The sequence below is a fragment of the Mustela erminea genome, chromosome 3, assembly GCF_009829155.1.
Source record: "Mustela erminea isolate mMusErm1 chromosome 3, mMusErm1.Pri, whole genome shotgun sequence".
NCBI lineage: Eukaryota > Metazoa > Chordata > Mammalia > Carnivora > Mustelidae > Mustela > Mustela erminea.
In genome coordinates this window covers 84,520,294-84,543,590 of record NC_045616.1, presented here as the reverse complement: position 1 = coordinate 84,543,590, position 23,297 = coordinate 84,520,294, and the positions used below count along the sequence as shown (strand labels likewise).

Below are 23,297 nucleotides of genomic sequence, written 5' to 3'. Positions count from 1 at the left end.
AAGTGTGGGAACCTGGGTGGCTCAGTGGGTTAAAGCCTCTGTCTTCAGCTCAGGTCATGAGCCCGGGGTCCTGGGATGGAGCACCACATTGGGCTCTCTGCTCAGCAGGGAGCCTGCTTCCCACAACCCCCCACCCCCACCTACTTGTGATCTCTGTCTGTCAAATAAGTGAATAAAATCTTTTAAAAAATTAAATGTATCAGGGAACATACTGAGAGCAGTGGGTATCAGCTGGATTTATGCCCTTACCTGGGGTTTAGAGCCTAACTCCTTAATCCACTCATGATTATTTGGACTCTTCCTACTAGAATGAAAGTGGGTTCTTTCCTAATAAATAGAAAATATATTGTGCCCACTTGTGACTCATTCTCTCCTTCCAGCTGAAAAGCTGTGTCTCTGCAGGAAGAAACTCTTTTTTCTTTGAGACTGTTGAGAAAGAGTCCAGTGGCTGTTTCTGTTTAACTGCTCTATTATTTAGTTCTCTTCTGATTGTAAAAAAAAAAAAAAAGAAAAAAAAGAAAAAAAGAAAGAAAGAAAAAACAGAAAACCTGACCTTACCTAGCTTAAGGAAAAGGGAATTTATAGGCTCATATGATAAAAAAGGAATGGCGAGATATGAGGGCTCAACCCATGTCATCAAGACCAGCTCTCTCTGCTTCTCTCATTTCTGGCTTTGTCTGTCAGACTTCACTCTTGGGCTCTAGGTGGTGGCATCTAGAGCAGTTCGGAGAACCTTCCAGGTACAAACCCAAAAGGAAATAGCAGAGAGTCTCTCCCCTGTCTCCTAGAAGGGTCCTGACATTCCACTGGCTTAGGTCTTGGGTTCTCCCTGAACTAGCCATGGGGCCAAAGAGATGCTGTGCTTTGATTGGTCTGTCTGACTCTCATTTCCCACCCCTGGAAGCCTAGAGCCTTCCCCAAAGCATGTGCAGTAGGCATGCAAATCACTAGTTGTGTGTAAACACGAAAGCTGGATTCTGTCTTCACCATACTGAAAGCCTTTACTTCCAACCACCTTGTCAGTGGTGAGATAGGGCTGTGTGCTGCCCAGGAAGACTAGCTCTAAGAGTGGTCTCTTCCTTTAATCCATGTGCATTTTAAATACACACATTTGTTGACCAGTCCACACAAGAGGAGACTAAAGAAATGATAAGGAGCCAGTGTAATTATGGCGGTCCCCACTGCACTTCTTGGCTTAAGGCAATTTTTAAAAAAGACATATGAAAGTAATGGAATTGAGTCATAGTTTAGAAAATATAAAAACAGCAGTTCTCCCCCTCTAACACAACCACTATATTAATTTTAGAGTACTTCCTTTCAGCCTTTGTTCATACAATTTTTTCGTAAACTTTCAAATCTTGGTTTGTTTGGGTGTTTTTGCTTGACATTGCTTGAAAATCCACACATTTTTCCTACGGTTGCATAGTCAGTATTTTCATATAAATGCAGTATAGTTTTCCATCACGGAGCCATGTCAAGATAATCATTTGTCCATCATTGGACATTTAAGTTATCTCCTCTTAAAATTTTTTCTGCTGTTACAGAGAATTAGCATGTATTGAATGTTCCTGGGGTATGTAACTTTGATTTTGCTTTATCTTATTTTCTGAGGGTAGATTGTGAGAAATGGGATTACTGCTTCAAAGGGTATAAACAGTTTTATGTCTCTTGACACATATTGCCAAATTGCTTTTCATAACTGTTGCATTTTATCTCTTCTGCCTCCAGCAGTTTCTGAGAGGATCCATTTCACTACATTTTTGCCAGCAATAGATACTTGGATTTTTAACCATATTCTTAACTGAACCAGCAAAAAAAAAATAGGTGTTGTTTTGTTTTAATTTGGATTTCTTTGGTTAATAGGGAAGCTGAATGGTTTTATATACCATGCTTGTTTTTTAGCTATATTTTCTGTTCCTGTTTACACATTGCCTTTTCTTCTTTTTAGACCCCAAAACAGCTTCTGAAACAGAGACCGATATCTGTGCTGAATGGGAGATAAAGACAATCACTAGTGCTTTGAAGACCTACCTAAGGTAGGGACTTTGCATTTGCAGGGCAGGGTGCCAGCTTGCTATCATGCAATCAGGAAGAAAGCAGTTTTATTTCCAGCCTCCAGAAAGCTGTTGAGTGGGTGTTTGGATATAGAAACAGCTTATGTGTGGGTGCAATTAGCTCAGCTGGTCAAACCAATTGTAAGCCATCCATCCTTGATGGGTTGCCATTTGTGGGGATGCCATGAGTGATTCAAGAAGCTTTGCTCTTTATGAGAAGTTACTATGATGATTAGCCTTTAACAGAACCTAAAATATGGTATTTCCTGAAATCCCCAAATACTCTAGTCAGAAAACAAGGAACTCCGTATCTCAGTCTGTTGAAAATGCATAATTACATACATATCCTATGTGTTTTGATGGTTTTGTGCATTGCAATATAATCTATCTACAGATAGATAGACTCCGTAATAGATTGTCCTTATTAATGGAAGTCCTTTTTGATTCCTTCTGCTAATATAGGAAAATGTTATTTTATTGGAAAATAGACTCTTTATCTCGTAACACTGTGCATGGTATGACTCCTGTTTTCTGCCCCTCCCTTGGTTATTAAGGGAATGGGTGATTCCAGCTGCTCCCATATCAGTTTTATGAAGTGACTGAAACTTACCCTGAACTTGAAGGGTAGGTGAGGGTCCAGTCTGAACTAAGAGGAGACCAGTGAACTGCATAAGCATTTGTTCAGGTTTTGTGAAGATTCACTTGGCTCAAAAACAAAGGAGGAACAAGCCCCAGAAAAGAAATTGGTGATGCAGGTTTTATTGCCTATTGGGGAATTGATAGAAGGATCTTGAAGTCAAGAGTAAGATGTAATGCAAGTGAAGATCAGGAGTTAAATTGGGGGTTCTGATGAGAATAAAATAGAACCTGAGTCAAGAATAATTTATAGTCTGTTGAGAAGGTTGTTATTTGCTCTGTCAGAAAAAAGCTGAAGTTTACAGTTAAACACACTCATTAAACATATTGATTAAACATTCATACCACATATACTATCACTGTAGTTTACACAAAACCAAATCACAGAGGTTTGTATTTAGCACTTAATTTGTACATGTTGATCTAATGATTAGCTAACAAACGTTAAGTATAAAACATACTTTTAAAAAACTATATAAAATTTATGCTTAATGTTAGGGGTTCTAGCACTTTTGGCATTCTGGAGCAACCCTCGGTAGTGAATTTGCCACAAAAATTACAGAAGTCTCTCATAGTGTTTCCAGATGAACTGATTTTAATAACAAGCTGCTGGGAAGACAAGAGTTTTAGCACAGGTAATTACAAATGTTTAGTTAGTTTCCTTTTTCTCAGACACATCTTAAAATGCTCTTGTCAATGGGTGAGTCACTGACTGAAAAGGAAATCTCTTGGCTTGTGCTAGACTTTCACATTAGCACTTTCCTAGTTGTAACTAGGAAACATAGTTGTATCCATTCCCTTAAAGAAGAAAGAGCATGAAAATGTCACAGGAAATCTCAGGACCCTTTCAAAAAGAGAAACTCAGTTGGGCTGTTGAGTTGCTATTGTGTCCCTTAATCTTAGTCTGAATACAGTTGGGCAGTGACTGTGCTGCTATTTAGGGAGTCTGTTTGTTTTTATTAAACTGACTGGTGTATATCCTTTTATCCCAGAATGCTTCCAGGACCACTCATGATGTACCAGTTTCAAAGAAGTTTCATCAAAGCGGCAAGTAAGTTTTCTTTTTGCCAGTTTTAAGGGGGGAAAGGAATACATTTTTCTATATCAAAGAACAGTTAGTATCCCAAAATAAAAACTTTCTACCCTCTGTATTTTGTATGTAAATACCTACACATGTGCTCATGAGACAGACACAAAATAGAAATGAAACCAAACTGAGATTGTCAAGGGCCCTGTTACCACACTGAATTTACAGTAGAGGAGAGAAACTTCAGAATGTGTTTTTGGGGTGGGGAGAGGAGAGGACAGCAAGTTTGGCTTTCTAATTTTGATTATTGGAGTTCTAGCTCCTTGGGTTTTTTCCCAGCCCTTGAGTAGCATTTTGCAGAATGAATCAGACTTCACACATTACCTAAATTGAGCATTGGAATTGTTTCCTTGAATATGACACCATTTATATAACTTCCCAGTCCCCTTTCCATCATGGATTCCATTTACAGCTTATGATCATTCTTCAGCTATATCATCCAGGTCCCTTGCGTCATATTACTGGTATTAAAATACATAGGGATTAGGTGCAAGCTACCCTAAGTATACGGGAATCTGTCTGTTCGGGGCAGGCCTCCTGTAAGAGATAGTAAGATTTAAATCTGGCATGAACTCCACAGTGTTATTATGTAAATAGTCTCTGTGGTCTCCCTGCTTCCTTTAAGCCTTCAAAGTTTGTTTGTCCTGGTAACTACTACTGGCCCTATTTAGTAGTACCTAATGTTCTGGTGGCCTTATCTTCTCAGAGTTGTCTCCTTAAAAGAGAGGGGGGAGAAAGACTTGAGATAAAGCTGGGAGTAAAGATCGTGTTTATGTGATTTCTTTCTCAGAGAAATTCCAAACCCATAGCAGCCATTCTCTAATTAAACCTCACATCAATCCTATAAATAGGTATGGTGAGCACTATCAGTTTATCTCCCAGAGAAATGAAGTCACTTACCCAAATTCAACCAAACCGTGGCAGGGTTTGATTGAGGCGACAGGTTGGCAGGGAGATTTACATGTTTCATCAGCCATTTCTTTCTTCCACTGGGCTGGTTGGGTGTCACACATGACTTGAGAGTGACTGGACATTGCCTTCGATTTGTCGGATGCTGTCTTGAGACATTATTTTGATATTTGAGACCCTTGTAATGTTGTTCATGTACAATTTGTTCATCATTTGACAAGTGCATAAAGTTCCTTCCTTCCTTGAAATGAAGCCATCGTTCTAGGAAGCCAGCTGCTCCCAGGTTTCTATCTGCTCTAAGTGTGCAGTTGACTGGCTCCATTTCTTCCCATCATCATTTTGGTTTGAATTCTTTAAACAGTCATTTTTTAAAATGAATTGTTACAGAAAGCACCATTAAAAACACTTAAACCTAGCCATGAGTCCATAGAACAGGTTCTGAAAGTGCCCAACCTTTGGTTTCCTTTGATTTTGTTTTGTAATCTGATTTGGCTGTGTCACTGATCAAATATTACGTCCTTCCTTCCTTTGCAGAGCTGGAAAACCAGGAGTCTCGGGTCTCTGAAATCCACAGCCTTGTTCATCGGCTCCCAGAGAAAAATAGGCAGATGTTACAGCTGCTCATGAACCACTTGGCAAAGTAGGTTTAAGACGGAATGCTGCCCTCTTCTCACCCTTAGAAAGTTCATATCTTAGTGCTAAAGCTGGTCTCTGTTCTGTTCAGGTTTCCCCCTCCCACGTTGCATCAGAAATGCTGAAGGGTTAGGAAAGAAATGTGTGAAGTGTTAACTGCAGTGGGTAACAGCAGTAAATGCCACGTGGTCCTTACAGAGGAGGCTGGGGAAGCGCCCAGGATACCAGGCCACCAAACAGAGAGGTCAGGGGGCTTTTGCTCTTGTGATATCCTAGGATAAACAGGAATATGTCATCCATGATAACCAGGTCACAAAGCAGGGTTTTCAGGAGTTGTATGTTCTTGTGATAATCAGAGACAAATAGGAACTTGTTGTGGGTTTATAGACCCGGGATTTGGAGTAATGAAGCCTGGGTTCTAGAGTTGATTGTGTTCTTAAGCCACTTAATGAACCCTGGACAAGCAATGGACCCCTCAATTCCTTAGTTTCTTCATCAGTCAGGTATGGATAGTAGGCTCCTCTTTATTTATCTACAGTGTCAGTGCTTTTAAATGTTACATGTGTTAAAGTCTAGGGAATAAATCAACTAACTATCTTTCACAAACGCCTATGTGCCCTCTGAGATAAAGCAAGGCATTCAGCATGGGGCCTGATTGTCCTGCTAAGAATATTTACTCTTGGGATGGTTTTGAGTTTTTGTTTATTAACTATTGGTGGACCCTTTTGGAAATGGCCTTCTTGACTTACCTTGCTACATCAGTGACTGCATGTGTGTATGTTCTAACCTTCCATTGAATTGGATGAAAGTTCTTGGTTGGAGACTGGAGTATTTAAGAAAGACTACAGCAGCTAACTTAAACCGTTAAGCCACACAGTCTATGGAACTGGTTGGTGTGTTGTGCATTTAGTCCTTACCCACACTTTTCTCATGCCATTAAGTCATTTCTCTGGGATAAGTCGATAGTCAGCTGAGAAAGAATATGATGGTTTGTTTTCCTGTTTCTACTAAGCACATTGATAGCGCCTTATGGAAAGAGAGTATATGTGTTCCCAAAAGATTTCCACAGATTTTAACTATGAAGGAGCAAGAGTGTTTAGTATGTTGGTCAGAAACAATTAGGCAGAATCAAGGATTTCTCTGTTATTGGTCGAATGTTTTTCTTGCCATGTGGTATCAGGACTGCATGTTCAGAAACAATTAAGCATAGCAGAGAACATGCAAGCTTACAAGGAGAATGCCCAAAAAATGTCAAAGAGTCCTGATGAAGTGCATTTAAAATAATGAGAACTGGGTTTAAGAAGTAACTCCAGATGCTCTCAGATGACATTTTGGTGCCTATTCCACACAACCCAGTCAGGCATTTGTTCAAGAGAAAAGCTGGTTTAGATCTTAGTTACAAAACTTTGCACACTTGAAGGGCCTTTACTGAAACAGAGGAAGTTCTGGTTATATACTCTGGCCAAGTATGTGTGGGGATGCTCATGGCTGCTCTATTAGGGCCACTAGGCTTTGAGCCTCTAGGGAGCAGCTGAATGAGAAGGCTTCAGAACCAGCTGAGAGCAGTGGGCTTTTCAAGCTGTGGAGTTGTGCTGAGAGCATAACTGGACTGAGCATGACGGAAAGTAAATGGTGATCCAGCAGACTCACTACTGCATCTGCCCATTTTATTTTATTTTTAAGATTTTATTTATTTGCCAGAGAGAGAGAGAGAGAATACACACAAGCAGGCAGAGAGGCAGGCAGAGGCAGTGAGAGAAGCAGGCTCCCTGTAGAGCAAGGAGCCCCATGTGGGACTCGATCCCAGGATCCTGGGATCAAGACCGGAGCAGCGGCTTAGCCAACTGAGCCACCCAGGCGTCCCTACATCTGCCCATTTTAAAGTGTCATGAGGATTGTTAGGAATCTTAAAGGGGGGAAGAAAACGATTTTAAAGAACACCAAAAACTGTTAAGGTAGATCTTAAACACTTGAGCCTATTTTTCTCTTGGGTGATAGCTCACTTTCTCCCTCTTGTCCACCTCTGTGTTCCAAATCCCATTAAATTCAGACCATCTTTGTCCCTGATCTAACAAGAAGTACAATTGGAATATGCAGGTGACATCTATGACCTTGACTTTTGCCTTCTAATGAATTTAAACCAACTTTGTTGCCGGAGTTACTTATGGTATAGCATTTATGGAGCATTGTGTCTTGCCTTTGATTCACAATCACAATGATTTTCTTTGGTTCTATGAGGTTATGAGGCATTTCTTTGTTCATTTAATACTTAAGGAATGTACATAGAGGCTATAGTGTGAGTTGGTCAGAGCCAATATTATAACACACAGACTTAAGATCTCAGTAGGCTCTGTTCTTGGTCTCAGAAGATAGGGATTAAAAGTATCTGTGGAGATGGGTATAAATGTGCGTTGCTTAATCCAGTAAGGAGTATTTATTTAATCTGAAAAAAGGCTTTGGCACCCAGAGGAGTTCTAAGATTCCATTTAAATGCTATATTCTCATTTACAGCACTGTCCTATTTTAAAATTGACCAGGAAGTGATAGTTAACTTGGAATAAGGGGTTTGTCTGTTTGATTTCAGTTTTCTCAATTTCAGACTTACCCTCTGATAAGCCTGAACTATTGTTCCTCTGGTCCACTTACTTAATGGTCAACTTCCTTCCTAAGTTTTGGTTTCAGGGCTTGATCTGCTGGAAAACCTGTGTTCACTGCTCTCATTACCTACCATGTATACCCTGTGTATCTCTCAGTCGTTTGGTTCAAAGGAAGGATACTTTGTGTTGTGCAATTTTTAAAGTGCTCTTTTGAAACACTTTCCAAAATTGATTTCTTTTAGCTGTGGAGAGAGTTAAGACATTTTATATTTAATCCCAAGTAGAAATGTACTCAGAGGGGAAAAAAGTCTTAGGGGAAAGGATAAAATCTCAAAGCCTCCAAGCGAATGCTTACCAGGATGCATCCAAATCACAGAGTTCTTGGGTTTGTTTCAGACCTCAGAGGAAACATAAAAATTACAGGCAACCATGCACATATTTTTGTTGTTCCAGCTTAAATCCACTATGATAATTAGATATTTTCTATTTGGATTCTGGAATCTAGTGTGTAATCTGGAGTCATGTCCCTCAAAGCATAGTTCGACTCACCTGGCGTGTTTGTTTACAATTGAATTGGGGGACCTCAACCCTGCTCTACTAAATTGGACTCTCCTTGGGAATCTGCATGTCTGGTTTATTTCTCAGGTAATTTAGAAGCAAACGGTCTTTTAAGAATCACTGGCCAAGAGAATGGGCCACATGCAGGGATTTTCTAGGAGAGAGAAATGGTATTAAGTGGAAAGGATTAGGGTTTAGGAAGGTAATAGAAATAGCATAAAGAAGCTCAAAGCAATGAATTCAAAAAGGAGATTTCATAATTAAATTACTAAAAAATCCAGTCTTGATTTCCTATATTTTTACAGTTTGACATTATATTAAATTGAGAGTTCAGCAAATGGTTTTGTTTTAAAATCATGCATTAAACATTTTTAATAGTAAAGAAAATGGTTCCTGGAAAACTGTGGGATCTTGTGGAAATTAATCCACCTCTCTGAACCCCAGTTTTCTGAGTTCCCTTCTAATCATGTAATTCTGTGTTTTCATCAGGTAAAAGGAGTGGAGAAGAGAAAAAATTCCCAATATTATAATTGTAGAAAGAAATAAGAGTAGATGAAAAATAAAGACAAATTTCATGGTAGTTTCCTAATACCTACATATTATGATGACTCCAACTATGTTGTATATCCCCACACATACCATTCGTAGTGGCTCATCATTTTATTACAGTGTTTATGCTGCACTGGAAGGATTTCAAAGGACTCTCCATACATGAGGAGTAGCTATTAAAAACACCTTTCACAGCTAGTTTTCCCAAAATGCTTATTGAGAAATCAGTCGTAGTCTCTTCTCTTTTTTGAAGCAAGTATTCCTTTGTTAGGATGTTGTCAAAGAGGTAGAGCCCTTTTCTTGCTTCTTCAAAGAAGTATTCTATCATTTAGGATGTTCTGGACTGTAAGAAACAGAAAATCCAATTCAAAATGGCTTAAACAATAAAGGAATCTGTTTCTCATTACACAGAATCAGCCCAAAGGGTTGGTTAATTTCTTGGCTCACAAAGTCCTCAGGTTATTTCTATGGTGTTGCTCCCAGCCAGCATCACTGTGCTGGCTAGGTCAGGGTCAATAAGATGTTGTGTTGCATCCTTGCACATTTGTGGTTGTCCAGAGGCAGAAAAAGCATTATTTTTTTCTTCGCTTCTCTTTTTAAGAGCTATGATGATATTTTTCCCAGAAGTTCTCCAGACTTCCATCACATATTACTGGTTTGAAACACTCTTCAACAAGGGGAATGGGGCCACCATGATTTTTTTTATACCAAACAGAACTTCCTTGGGCCAGTGGCAGGAAGCCTAGATATCAGTATAAAAGCAGAGCTCTGAGTAGGCAGTGCCTGATGCTTACTGCAAATAGTCTTGATAAAATATGATTCAACAGAGAATAATAAATCTATTGAGTATTTTCACATGGTATGCTAATACAATTAAGACAAATGGGACAGATAGACCAGTTTGGGAGAGAAGAAGAATACATCTGTAGTATGGGCACACATACACTAAAATTCTAAGATTTGGGAGGTGGAAGACAGGACAGAGAAATGCGGAAGGCAAAATCAACTTTAGTCTCATTGCCACTTGCTGATTCCTATTATTTTCATTACTCCATCATCTGATGTTTATTTGGATGATCTGTTACTTGTCATGGCTTTGCAAAAATGACAAAATTCTGTGTATTGCAGAAATCATAAAATGATTTAGGGCAAATGCTTGGCATACAAGTGAGATCTTATCAAAATATATAAACTCCCAATGAATACTGTTATGCTGAAAAGAAATAAAAAAATACGTAAACTCCATTGTCACAAGTTATCAAGAGTTGAGCATCTAGTGGCTTGGCTGTTTTCCCCTTGGAATATGAGTACTTCCAGGAATTCCTGCCAGTCCAGAAGAATATATTCATATTTCCTTAATGATCCAGAAGGAGAGTGAATTGGGTTCACATACAAATGCCTGTGGTTATAAAGAAAGTCATTGCTAGGCCTTAGAACCAAAGAGGATGGACTGTGATGGTTAACTAGCATTCTTTGAAGTTCTTAAGAAGTGGTCAAAATAAAAGGAAGTGGGCATGGATACTTGGCATTAACATGTACCTTATAGATATTCTAATATTCCTTCTTCTTCCATCCCAAATCTAAAGATTTGGTTTATTGATGAACTGTTGAACAGGAGAAGAGCTAGTTATTTTCTTGCTCTCAAGACTAGTCCAAACAAAACAGCTGTGGAATTTTACAAAGCACATTTAAAAGAAAATAGTGCTTTTAGATGATGACTTTCTAAAATGGAAACCTCCTATGAGCTTCTCTGGCAATCTTACCTCAGCCATATACCCTGGCTCCTAAACCTTTCCTCTCTCTAGTAACCCCTGGACATCCGCTGCTGCCAGTACAGCATTGCTTGGCTACTGGGCTACTGGTGGTGTGCCCTGATACCCCCATGGAGCCATGCTGACCACATTCTCCAGTCCCATTTGGCTTCTACCTCATTGAATCCTACCCTGAACTGGTAGTTGTGGTGATTTTAACTCCTTTCTACTTACTGAAGCAACCTACCCCCCCCCCCCAGTCCAAGCTGGCGTTATCACTTTCCCAGACTACTTGCAAAGGCCGCCTCCCAACTCACTCTGGCTCTCTTCCAGTCCACAGAATGCATGCTCTGCAGCTGGGGAACTTGGAACATTGCAGATTTTAACACGTGATTCCCTTGCTTAAAAAAAAATTCAAAGGAAACTTTCCCATTGCTCTGAAGATAAAACTCAGGGAACCACCTCCAACGTCTTGTCTGAGCTGGGCACTCTCACACTTTGCAGCCTCATCTTGTGTCCCCTCATGATCACCTCTGCATCCCTACTGCATGGCACACACAGACACTCACACATATTTGTCAGGTAGAAGCATGAAGAGTGCCTTGACAATTTCTCAAACATTCTGTTTTCAACTCCCTCTTTTTACCTTGTGCAATTCATTTCCCTCTGTTTAGAATGGTCCCTCCCCAATGTCTGCCTGCCAAAGTCTACCTCATTCTTTAGCCCCAGCTCAGATGTCCTTGACTACAAGAATCCTTTCTGCCTCAAGGGCCCTCTTGCTTTCCTCAGCTCCCAAAGGCTTCGCTTATTTCTCCCTTTTAATGGGTATCACATTCCACCTTGTGGGACAGTTGACCGAGTGACTATCTTCTTAACCCTACTAGGTCATTAAACTCTCAGGGGACAGGCAGTATGTCTTCCTTTATCTTTTGTGTCTTACTTAGAGATTGCAAACAACGGTGTCCAGCCAGAGTAGCGCATACATGCATTCTGTCTGGTATTGTTCTACATGTTGCCATTTTAAAATTTTGGACAGATTTCTAACATTTTTAACTGGGGTGATTTTACTTGAAAAAATTTAGATGTCTTTTCTCAGAGTTGGCTGCAACTGGGTAGAGGCCACACCCTAACCCCCGGGCATGCCTTCTTCAGTGCACCAAATCCTAGCTGTCTCTGTTATCCCTTGTGTGTAGTCAACCTCTTTTGTGCCCCCCACCTGCCTGGTCATGGGGTAGGCATTTGGATCATCAGCACCTGGCCCATCTATCTGCGACTTCAGATTGAGTGATCGCTTAATTAATGAACAAGGAAAAATGGACTGGGAGAATCATTTCCCTGACCAGCTATGTTTTTTCTCCTAAAATATTTATTTCTGATAAATTAGAGGTCACTGGAAGAAGTAGGAAGAAGTGCTTCCAGATCTGTTTATGTGCATGGGCTAGAGAGGAGAATGTATTTTTTTTAAGACTAAGAATGGGATTCTCAAAGGACCTTCTCTAGCTATTTTTGGCCCACTGAAAGGAAAATCTATTTAAAGGGATACTGCAAAGAGGAGAACCACATATTTTAAAGCAAACAGGCAACTTAGCACTTTAAATTAATGGAAATGCAGACAAAATCAAACCTCAGCCCTTATTTAGCCTAACTGCCAGACCTTCACTTACTTTCAACTTCCAGAACTTCTCTGTTCTGTGACCTTTCAGTCTTTAGGGTTAGGAGAAGGAAAGATACAAGTTAAGTTTAAATTTTTGCTTTAAAAACAAAAAAACCAATTTCTGAACTCAAAGAACTAAATCCTTCACATCCTAAGAAACACCCATTCTGCAAGGGGAAATGCTTGGCTTCAAGCTGTTAATGCTCAGCGGTCTTGGAGCCCCTTTGATTTGGGTCTCCTGTTTGCACTGAGTTGTTCCACTTCTGTTGGGTTAATGTTTTCAGTGACTTTCCTGTTCTCTGATGTACCTCTTCCTCTTCTGAACCCAGGTGGCCATGGAGTTTCCCTCTCAAATTCCAGGAGGAGCAAAGAGAAGGACGCCATCTTTTCCTCTCTCATGGGGCTGCCCCCATTTATTGTGAGGTATTATAAAAGTGAGGGTATTAACTAACATAAAAATGACTTTGTTCTTCTTTGCAAGCTTTTAGCAGAACCAGATTTCTTTCTCTTTTCTTTTTTCTTTCTTTCCTTTTTAAGTCTTTCTCATTTCCGAATTTGAGTCATCTTTCCTTTTCTTCTTGGTGAACATAGCTAAAGTTCCATCTATTTTATCTTTTCAAAAAAGATCTTGTCTGTTGCCTTTTTAGCCCCCAATTCTTTTATTTCTGCTCTGATGAGCCTTATTTCTTAGGCATTAGGCCCAGGATTGGTTCTGTTGAATTCTCTCTTTGGTGGCACAACAGTAATTGATTTGCTTCCATTGTGTGGTGCGCCCACGCCCTCTATTATTGCACCCTCTTTGCATTGAATGGTGAGCATTACCTGCAGTACTTATTTTCTTACTCTGACCAGTCTCCTAATCGATTCTTCCCAGCTATTGTGGCTCAGACCTGGCAGTTGCAGTTGAGGCGATTGGCAGACTTCTAGGCAGTTGATGCTCATCACGGAGAGAGCACAGGCTTAAGAGACCATTTCTGGAGTCAGACTGCCTGGTCTGGCTCTTGTCCCTTCTGCAACTTTATGTGAATTATTTCTCTGTGCCTGAGTTTCCTTATGTGAAACAGATCTCAAATAACACTATCAGAAACTTTTAAATTAGCACATCAGATTCTGTTGGCTTGTCCTGTGTGTACTTCAGCCAGCACTGCAGGAACCGGTTATGTAGCCCGCACCTTGCTTCATGCAGGTGCAGCCTGGTAGCTTGTCACCTCTTCCCATACCAGGTGCCTCCTGCCTCTTCCTTCCCACTCCAGGGAGGCATGACACAGAGTGGCATCTACACATGCACAACCTGAAAGCAAGGGGTTATTTTTAAAAATTCTGAGGGGGAACCTTTGACTAATTGGGGGGGTGGGGAGGAGGAGTTGGGTTCCAAACAACAGTCCTTAGCTACTTGCGAGATGATCCCAACAGATGGAGCGAGTTCCGGTACTTGACCCAGGTGGTAACTAACTTCTCTGCCTCACTCCCCCTGCAAAACCCCTAGTAAAGCCTGGAGAAGTCAAGTATAAAAGGCCTCACCTATTTTACCCTTCTTTCTGGGAAACTTAGAGACAGCAATAGTGCCTGCCCTCTCAGGGTTATTGTGAGGATTAAATGAACTAATTCACATAGGGCTCTTAGAAGAGTGTCTGGCATATCATCAGCATTCATATCATAATCGTCAGCTTTCATAATCTGTTGGAGGAGTTGCGGAATGGGGGAGGGAAGATCATGGAGCCATGTCTTATAAAATGAAGGAAAATAGGAGAATTATTCAAGTGATTAGGCCAAAACAAGTCATTCTTATTCAAGAGATGGGACTTTCTTCATAGTTCCATTATTGGTAAGCAGAAATCTTAGGGCTTGATGCTGAAAATATAGCACACGGAGCTCTTGTGTGTGCATATGTTTATTTTTGCTCTGATTTTATTTTCTTGGCAGTTTCTGTGCATTTGGCCCAAAGGGCTGACTACTGCTTGCACCCTTCCTAGCAAGGGATGTGCCAGCTCAGGGTCATATGGGAGAAAGAGCCCATTAATACCTGCTTTCAGGTCATACCTTAACCAAGCTTCACACTTCCCTGTTAGTATTCAGGGCTCTTCATGAGTCAAATGCCCCGCAGAGCAGTGCACCTGTTTGAAAGAAGCTATGTGAGGCTGACTTCTGTGGAAGATTAGCAACTACTTGCCTTCACCCTCCTGCTTCTTAGTGTTGCAAGACTGATTTCATCTCAGAAGCAGCTGTCTGTGCTGCAGTTTAATAACTATTAATTTCCTGGAGGGGATGACACGTTATATCAAGAAGACTCATCTTAGTCTGCATGGTCTGGAAATTTCCACTCATCTTTGTGATCTTCAAAGTGTTTCTCTTTGTGGGAGAGTCTTTCCTTCATTCTTACTCAGTTTGCCTGCCCTCTCAGATGCCATTCCCAGATTAAACATTGCCATCCACTGTAAAAACAGTTCTCTGTGCCTCCAGGTTACCTCGTAGTGGACTCTTGATGTGGATTTCCCTCCCTGAGTTAGTGAAGTCTGTTTTGAAGTATTACTCTACACCCTGAGGAAAGTTTTATGTGTATTCATCTTCATGCTGTCTTGGTAGACACTCCTGCAGCTTAACTCAAAAGAAAGTTTGAAGAAATTTCAGGGGATTTGTCGTTTCTGCTTTCTCACATGAGTTGACATGTTTTTCTTTAAGTAGTTTAGCATACTGCTTTAGTGTTTCTAATTTGGTATGGTAAATGAAAAGTATTATTTCTTGGTTCTGGGAAGGGAGCTCACATTGTTGGGCCCATTGGTATATCGGAAGCTGGTCTTCCTATGCCTTTAGGCATGTACAGGATTTGATAAAATAGAATCACTATTTTATAAAAGTCAGACTTTTCTTTTTAAGATTTTATTTAGAGAGAGAGTGTGTGTATGAGTGGGGTTGGGGGGAGGGACAGAGGGAAAGGGAGAGAGAGAGAATCTCAAGCAAACTCCCCACCAAGCCTGGAACCTGACGCAGGGCTTGGTCTCATGACCCTAAGATCATGACCTGAGCTGAAATCAAGAGTCAGACGCTGAACTGACTGAGCCACTCAGGTGCCCCTGAAAGTCGGACTTTCAGTGAGAACATGAATAATCCTAGGCCTCAAGAAAAAGTTGGTATATCAGATCATTGGTTGTAAACAACAGAAGTCAACTGTGGCTAATACAAAAAAGAATGGAATTTATTGGATGTCTTCTGGGTCAATCATATAACTGAAAGTAGAGTTGAACCAATGTCTGAGACATTGGAAAGCAATTTCAAGGGCGCTTATATGCCTGGTATCCTGCTTCACGTTCCTACACCATTCACTCTTACTCTTGTAAATTGTGTCAGATCTTGCTTTTTATTTCACTCAGGAAATAAAGGCAATCAAGAGAACTTCCAGAAGCTACTACCCCCATCCATGGCTGTGTTTCTACCTTTCCTCCCTGTGTGCTAGAGGAACAGTCCCGCACTTGTACCTAAAGGCATTCCCTGCCCTGGGGCACTAGAGGTGATTCCTGATTGCGTCCAGGAGGACTTCACTCCCAAGAGTTTTCCCCCTGTCTCCTACATGATCAACTTTTCAGTTTCTCTTGAGACTTTCCCATCAGCACAAGTTGTGATTTCTGTGACCCTTTACAAATGGGAAAAACAACAACAACAACAACAAACCAACAATAAAAACCTTTCTTGAGGGTTCCTGGGTTGTTCTGTTTGTTAAGGGTTCCTGGGTTGTTCTGTTTGTTAAGGGTCTGCCTTCAGCTTAGGTTAGGATCCTGGAGTCCTGGGATCAAGCCCAACATCGGGCTCCCTGCTCCATAGGGGGGTCTGCTTCTCCCTTTGCCCCTCCTCCCACTCATTCTCTCAGTCTCTCTCTCTTTCTCTCAAATAAATAAAATCTTTTTTTTTTTTAAGATTTTATTTATTTATTTGACAGACGGAAATTACAAATGGGCAGAGAGGCAGGCAGAGAGAGAGAGGGAGACAGGCTACCTCCTGAGCAGAGAGGCCAATGTCGGGCTCAGTCCCAGGATCCTGAGACCATGACCTGAGCCAAAGGCAGAGGCTTTAACCCACTGAGCCACCCAGGTGCCCCTCAAATAAATAAAATCTTTAAAAAAAAAACACAAAACTTTCTCAATCTTGCATCTCCTTCTAGATACTCCCCCATTCTTTGTGCTCTTCTCAGCAGAATTTCTCAGATAGTTGTCTGTGTTGCTGTTCCCAAATCTTCTCTCGATCCTACTCCACTTGGGCTTTTACACCTACTCCTCCCCTGAGAAGTGTCATGTTGGTGTTGCTAAATCAGCTTCAGACTTCCCTTCTCTGATCATTCTGAAGGGTTTCACAGTTTCTCACTCCCTCTTTCCTTCAAATGCTTTCTTCATTTGGCTTCCAGGATATCACATCCTCCTGGTTTTCCTCCTGCCTCCTGGCTGCTCCTTTTTAGTCCCGTTTGCTATGCCCTTCAGTCCGTAGCCCTGATCTGTCCTCCCTTCCTTTCCCTCCTCAGTGAGGTCTTGCTCTAAGATTGTAACCGCCAGCCCTTGTGCTCCCTTCCCACTAGCATTGCTTAATTTTTTCCATAGCACATATCACTTTAATATACTCTGTATTTGACTTATTTGTTGTTTTGTATTCTTCTCCCTGAAATGTAGACTCCTGACGTTGGAGATTTCTGTTTCTGTGCCGTTGAATCCTTAGCATCTAGAACAGCACTTTCTATATAGTAGGAAGCACTCATAAATATTTGTTGAATAATAGATAAAATAAGGGGTGGAAAATAACAAGGGAACTCCTGTATAGTGCCTTTGGAGTACTACCTTTGGAATGTCTCAGCTCTGACCACCTTTATCCTCTTGGGGTTCCACTGCAGGTCAATATTCCTAGTTAAAGAAAGTTGTAGCCTCTCTTGAGTAATGCACCTACTACTTTGATGAGGCAGTCGTGGGGTTCTCAACTGCTATTTTTGGTAGAACCACATGTAACGGGAGAGAGGCAATCCAAGGAAAACTGGATGCCACAATTCAAAGGATGCCAGGCAGATAAAAGTACCAGGTGTTAGAGGGGTGCCTGGGTGGCTCAGTGGGTTAAAGTCTCTGCTTTTGGCTCAGGTCGTGATCCCGGGGTCCTGGGATCGAGCCCCACATTGGGCTCTCTGCTCCGCAGAGAGCCTGCTTCCTCCTCTCTCTCTCCTTGCCTGCCTCTCTTGCCTACTTGTGATCGCTGTCTGTCAAATAAATAAATAAAATCTAAAAAAAAAAAAAAAACCAGGTGTTAGAGATTCCCTATTATATATTGAAAGTTTCAGGCCTTGGCACAAATATTAATTCTTTGGTGGCTCTTAAAAGTTCCTGGAGACCCTGTTATGCATTGTTATGTTGAAGATGGGACCATCATAATGATAAAAACAGCAGACAGAGCATTTAGGTATTTCTTTAATACCTGGTTACACAGCTCAGTTCCCCAGAATGCATAGTTTGCCTTCTGCATGAGCTAGCACTTCATAAAAGCCTTGGACCTCCTTTCAGAGAAGGTCTTCAGATCTGCCCTAGACCCAGGGTCATCCCAGTGGAGTTTGTTGGAATGAAGGTGCTAGCTCGGTGCATTAACCCCCAGAACTGGACCATTTAAGCACATTCCCTTAAGTTACCAGGCAAATGGCAGTTTTCTGTTTCAAGCATGCCTCTCAATCTAGCTTGCTAATCAGGTTTTCTTATTCTTTTCAGAGATAACCTTGACATTTTGCCTCTATAAGAGTTATACTTCCCTTCTCACTAGAACTACCATTTAACCTGCTTAGCATGCTGCCCAGATACAAGGTTTTCTTCCAAAATAGTTGGACTATCTCACAGGATCTTTCTACCTGGCTCTGGCCAGACGGTTAATGAAACAGGAATTGTTGGCCAAGCCTAGATTATCCTTTCTTTGTCATGTCATTAATGCACCATGACTCTGGACATCAATAGGCCCATCAGAAATTGTTTTATTCTTGGTTAAGTCTGATATTACTCAACTGAAAATTAAGACAAAACTAAGACATTATACAAATGTCTTGATACTTACTGGTCCTTCTAATATCCCCCTTTAGGACATGGGAAGAATAAAAAAATGAAGCCCTTATGAACAAATCCATAAAGGAGCAGAATAATGGTTCATTTTAAAATAAAGCCAAAAGGAAACATTCCAAAGTGAAGCACTTTCCAGTAGCAGATATTCTAAGTTACATGCCAATTATTATTAAAGGACACTGTCCTTGTATCCATATGGTCTTTGGGATTTGGCAGCCTGTTGAAAGCTATGCTGTTTGGTGTTAGTGATACTGAAGAGCATCTCTGAAAAGCTAGCTTGGCAGAGCTGGACCAAGACACATATCTGGGACAGCACTGTTAGTGTCAGTCATTTCAGCACCTGCTATGTATTAATGTAAATGTAAACATAAGATGTAATTTGCATCTTGAATAAGATGCAAATTATTTATTTCTTTTAGGAGGTGGTAGGAGAGAGCATTGGCTCAAAAGATGAGACGTCTAATGCCCGAGTTTTTATAGGCTCATTTTATGCACAATCTTGAGGAAGTTTACCAAATACTAGATTTCTTTGTTTACAAAATAATGATTCTTTTTGTTTTAAGGAAAAAAAATCATACATATGCATATATCTACAAATACGGTTCAGTTAAGGAAAACATTCCAGAAGGAGTTATTCACCAGTATCTTAACTGTTATCTCTAGATACCCGGGTTTTCTTCTCTTGGCTGCTGCTGCTGCTGCTTCTTCTTCCTCTTCTTCTTCTTCTTCTTCTTTTTTTTTTTTTTTTAAGATTTTATTTATTTGAGAGGGAGAGTGCAAGAGTGAGAGCAAGAGCATGAGTGGAGGTGGGGGATGAGAGGAATAGAAGGAGGGGGACTAGCGGATTTCCCACTGAGCAGGGAGCCTGACTCAGGGCTCTATTCCTCAGGACTCCATCCAGGGACCCTGAGATCATGACCGAAGCTGAAGGCAGACATTTAACCCACTCACTGAACCACCCAGGTTCCCCCTCTTGGCTTCTTTGTTTTTGAATTTTTATAAAACGATCATTTGTGCTATTTAAAGAGTTTGTTATTTTTAGTGAATGGAGCAGCCTGGTGACTCTTGAGTCCTTTCAATTTGAAGATATCTGTGATTTTATGTACAGTACTGGGTGGGACAAGACAGGACAGTCAATCCTTTGGTATTCTGAGATGGAATCACTTTTGTCTGCTTTTGTTCCCAATCTTTTGTCTGCTTCTCTGCTCATTTGTATTTCTACCTGAGAGTGGGCAGCAGAGACAAAGGAGAATACATTTTAACAATGCTGGAGAGGGTGGTAAAACTTTAACCTAAAAAGGCTTGGGTTTGGTTTGTTTTTGTGGGTTTTTTTCCCCCCAACTAATATTACTAATGACTTTTAAATATATCAGTTTTTTTTTCTCAGTTCCTTAGCCATTGGTTAATTGAATGTGAGCTTCACTGTTACAGTATAACTAGTTTAAAAGAAAAATAATAAGAACCCCATTGTTTTTTTTAATTTTTTTTTATTTCCAGCATAACAATATTCATTGTTTTTGTACGACACCCAGTGCTCCATGCAATCCGTGCCCTCTCTAATACCCACCACCTGGTTCCCCCAACCTCCCACCCCCTACCACTTAAAACCCCTCAGATTGTTTTTCAAAGTCCATAGTCTCTCATGGTTCACCTCCCCTTCCAATTTCCCCCAACTCCCTTCTCCTAACTCCCCATGTCCACCATGCTATTTGTTATGCTCCACAAATAAGTGAAACCATATGATAATTGACTCTCTCTGCTTGACTTATTTCACTCAGCATAATCTCCTCCAGTCCAGTCCATGATGCTACAAAAGTTGGGTATTCATCCTTTCTGATGGAGGCATAATACTCCATAGTGTATATGGACCACATCTTCCTTATCCATTCGTCTGTTGAAGGGCATCTTGGTTCTTTCCACAATTTGGCAACCGTGGCCATTGCTGCTATAAACATTGGGGTACAGATGGCCCTTCTTTTCACTACATCTTTGGGGTAAATACCCAGTAGTGCAATTGCAGGGTCATAGGGAAGTTCTATTTTTAATTTCTTGAGGAATATCCACACTGTTCTCCAAAGAGGCTGCACCAACTTGCATTCCCACCAACAGTGTAAGAGAATTCCCCTTTCTCCACATCCCCTCCAACAACCCCATTGTTTTTTGTTTCTGTGTTGTGTCTTTTTGTCCTATTTTCAGGTCTTGTGAGGGTCCATCCCTTTACCACAGACTCTTTTCTCCTTGTCTATTCCAACCTGTTTGATATCCTGAGATTTTCCTACATATCTCTGCCCAGATGTGTTAGCACAGGGGTTAGAAAGCCCTGCTGCTGATTTTTGTATGGCTCATAAATTCAGAGTGGTTATTTACATTTTAAAATAGGTGGGAAAAAATAAGTATAGCTCATGACATGAAAATTATATGAAATTCAAATTTCAGTGTATATAAAGTTTTATTGAAATAGAGCCACACTTAATGATGTACGTGTTACCTGTGGCAGCCTCCAAGTTACACTGGTTGGTTGATAAGCTGTGAGAGAAACCACATGGCTCTCAAAGCCTGAGATATTTACCATCTGGTTCTTGAAAGAACAGGTCTGCCAACTCTATGCTAGGGACTCCTTTTCCTTGGATGTCATTGAGCTAAGACCTGTTGAGACACACTGAGTGGTTCAGGAGATAACTTACTGAGTGCCTACAGTGTGCCAGACACTGTGCTGGACACAGGTATCAAAGGTGAACACGATGCCTTCCCTATTAGGAGTAATAGCCTGGAGAGGAATGTGAACATGTCCACAGGTAACCACAGCATGGGTCTGTGTGCTCTTGCTCAGGTGTGAGGTAGGGCAGCAGGAGCTCTGAGGGGGTGCCCTGACTATACTGGGGAAGACAGGAAGAGAGGAAGTCTAACTTGGGTAATGGATAACAAGTCTTTGATAGCTTAAAACTGCATTGTTCTTCTTTGGTGATTTTTAACTCTAACGCTGGAATTGTTGCATTAAAGTTCATTGTTACCTAAAATAACCTGTTGTCATAATTTTAACTAGAGCGCCTTTAACATTTCAGTTGTGCATAAAAATTACTGCTCTGTTACAGGATCAACATTTTATAAAGCTATGTAAACAAACATTGTATAGAAGGACTTTAGTTTGTCATTATCAAAATTAAAACTTTCTCTTAAGTATCACTGTTAGTTATCCACTTAAGAGGAGGAATAGACTTTCACATTAAAGTTAGAATTTTTATTTGCTTTAAGTTTTTTTTAAGTGATATGAATGCTCTTTTTAAATTTATTTATTTTTAAAATTTAATTTAATTTGAATTTTTTTTCAGTGTTCCAGAAATCATTGTTTACGCACCACACCAAGTGCTCCATGCAGTACGTGCCCTCCTTAATACCCACCACCAGGCTCACCCAAACACCCCTACCCCACTCCCCTTCAAAATCCTGTTTGTTTCTCAGAGTCCACAGTCTCCCATGGTTTGTCTCCCCGTCCAATTTCCCCCAACTTCCTTCTCCTCTCCATCTCCTAATGTCCTCCGTGTTATAGTATTTTTTTTCTAAGAATTTTATTTATTTATTTGTCAGAGGGAGAGTGTGTGTGCACAAGTAGGGCAGCAGGCAGAGAGAGAAGCCTTCTGCTGAGCAAGGAGCCCAGTAAGGGGCTCCTTCCCAGGACCCTGAGATTGTGACCTGAACCAAAGGCAGAAGCTTAAACAGCTGAGCCACCCAGGCATCCCTAAGTTTTGTTTTTTAAAGCTGTTCCTCAATACATTTAAAATGGGTTAATTCTAAGGATGTTTGTTTTTTGTATAAAAAGGAGATCACTGGCCCCATTCAAAGCTCTCCTGAATCATCATGTTGGGGGTTTGGGTAGGGAAAGCAGGGAGTTTTATTTTTAATAAGCTTCCCAAGTGATTTGCATCTATACCAAAGTCTAGAAACTGCTATTAAGGATACTACTGATTAAAGATGCGTTTTTTTAAAGTTATTATTAAATTTATTTTTTAAACTTTTTTTTTCTTTCTTTTCATCTGATATCAACACCTGACATATACAGAGTTTTTTTAAAGTCCCCAAGACAACATGAAGGAATCTTTGTGATTTCCCAAACATGCCCTCCCTACCTCTTTGTTTTTTCTTTTTTTGGGAGGTGGGGGTTTGTATAGAAATTAGAGCAAAATGTACAGAGTATCATTTGGAATATAATGTGTATTTGGACTATATTTATATGTTTTGCTATAATTTTTCATATATATTTATGCATGCATATGAATATATACTTACATCACAGTTAACATTTGGCCTTTTTTTTCTCTCTGTCACATTAACACTGAAATCCTCTTTTGGCTCCTCTCCAGTTCCATTCCCTTTGCCCTCCAGTGGAAAGTTAACATGAATTGTAGTGTGTAACCCTTTGAACTATGTTTTGGTAGTTTAAAAAAATCGATTTTTTGTGTCCAAATATAGTCATCTGGTATTTGTGTGTGTGTCATAATCTCCATAAATGGTATCAGAGGGTACTCTCATTTTTCAGCTTGTGTTTGCCTCTCAGTTTTTTCTTTTTGAGATAAATGCTAGTTCATTCCTCTATGCTATGTAAATATGTCACATATTATTTATTCCCTTTCCCCTATTGATAGACATTTGGAGTTGTTTCTCTTTTTTTGCCATTATAAACAATGCTGTAGGGAACATCCTTACAGACATCCTTTTGTGCACATATGAATTTTGGCAAGGTATGTATACCTGTCAGTAGAATTGCAGGAATATACATAGCTTGATTTTTTTTTTCTTTTAAGATATC

The 23,297-nt window shown here is 40.4% G+C and overlaps 1 protein-coding gene across 4 annotated transcripts in view; it reads left to right on the top strand.

The window, feature by feature from the left end:
• Window positions 1-23,297, top strand: part of ARHGAP26 (Rho GTPase activating protein 26) — a 436,434-nt gene that overhangs the window by 268,476 nt on the left and 144,661 nt on the right. For all 4 annotated transcript variants that reach the window (XM_032336318.1, XM_032336320.1, XM_032336319.1 and 1 more), the window contains exons 15-17: window positions 1,949-2,036; window positions 3,683-3,741; window positions 5,221-5,326. In XM_032336318.1, coding sequence (XP_032192209.1) covers window positions 1,949-2,036; window positions 3,683-3,741; window positions 5,221-5,326 — 253 coding nt within the window. The remainder of the gene's footprint in view (window positions 1-1,948; window positions 2,037-3,682; window positions 3,742-5,220; window positions 5,327-23,297) is intronic.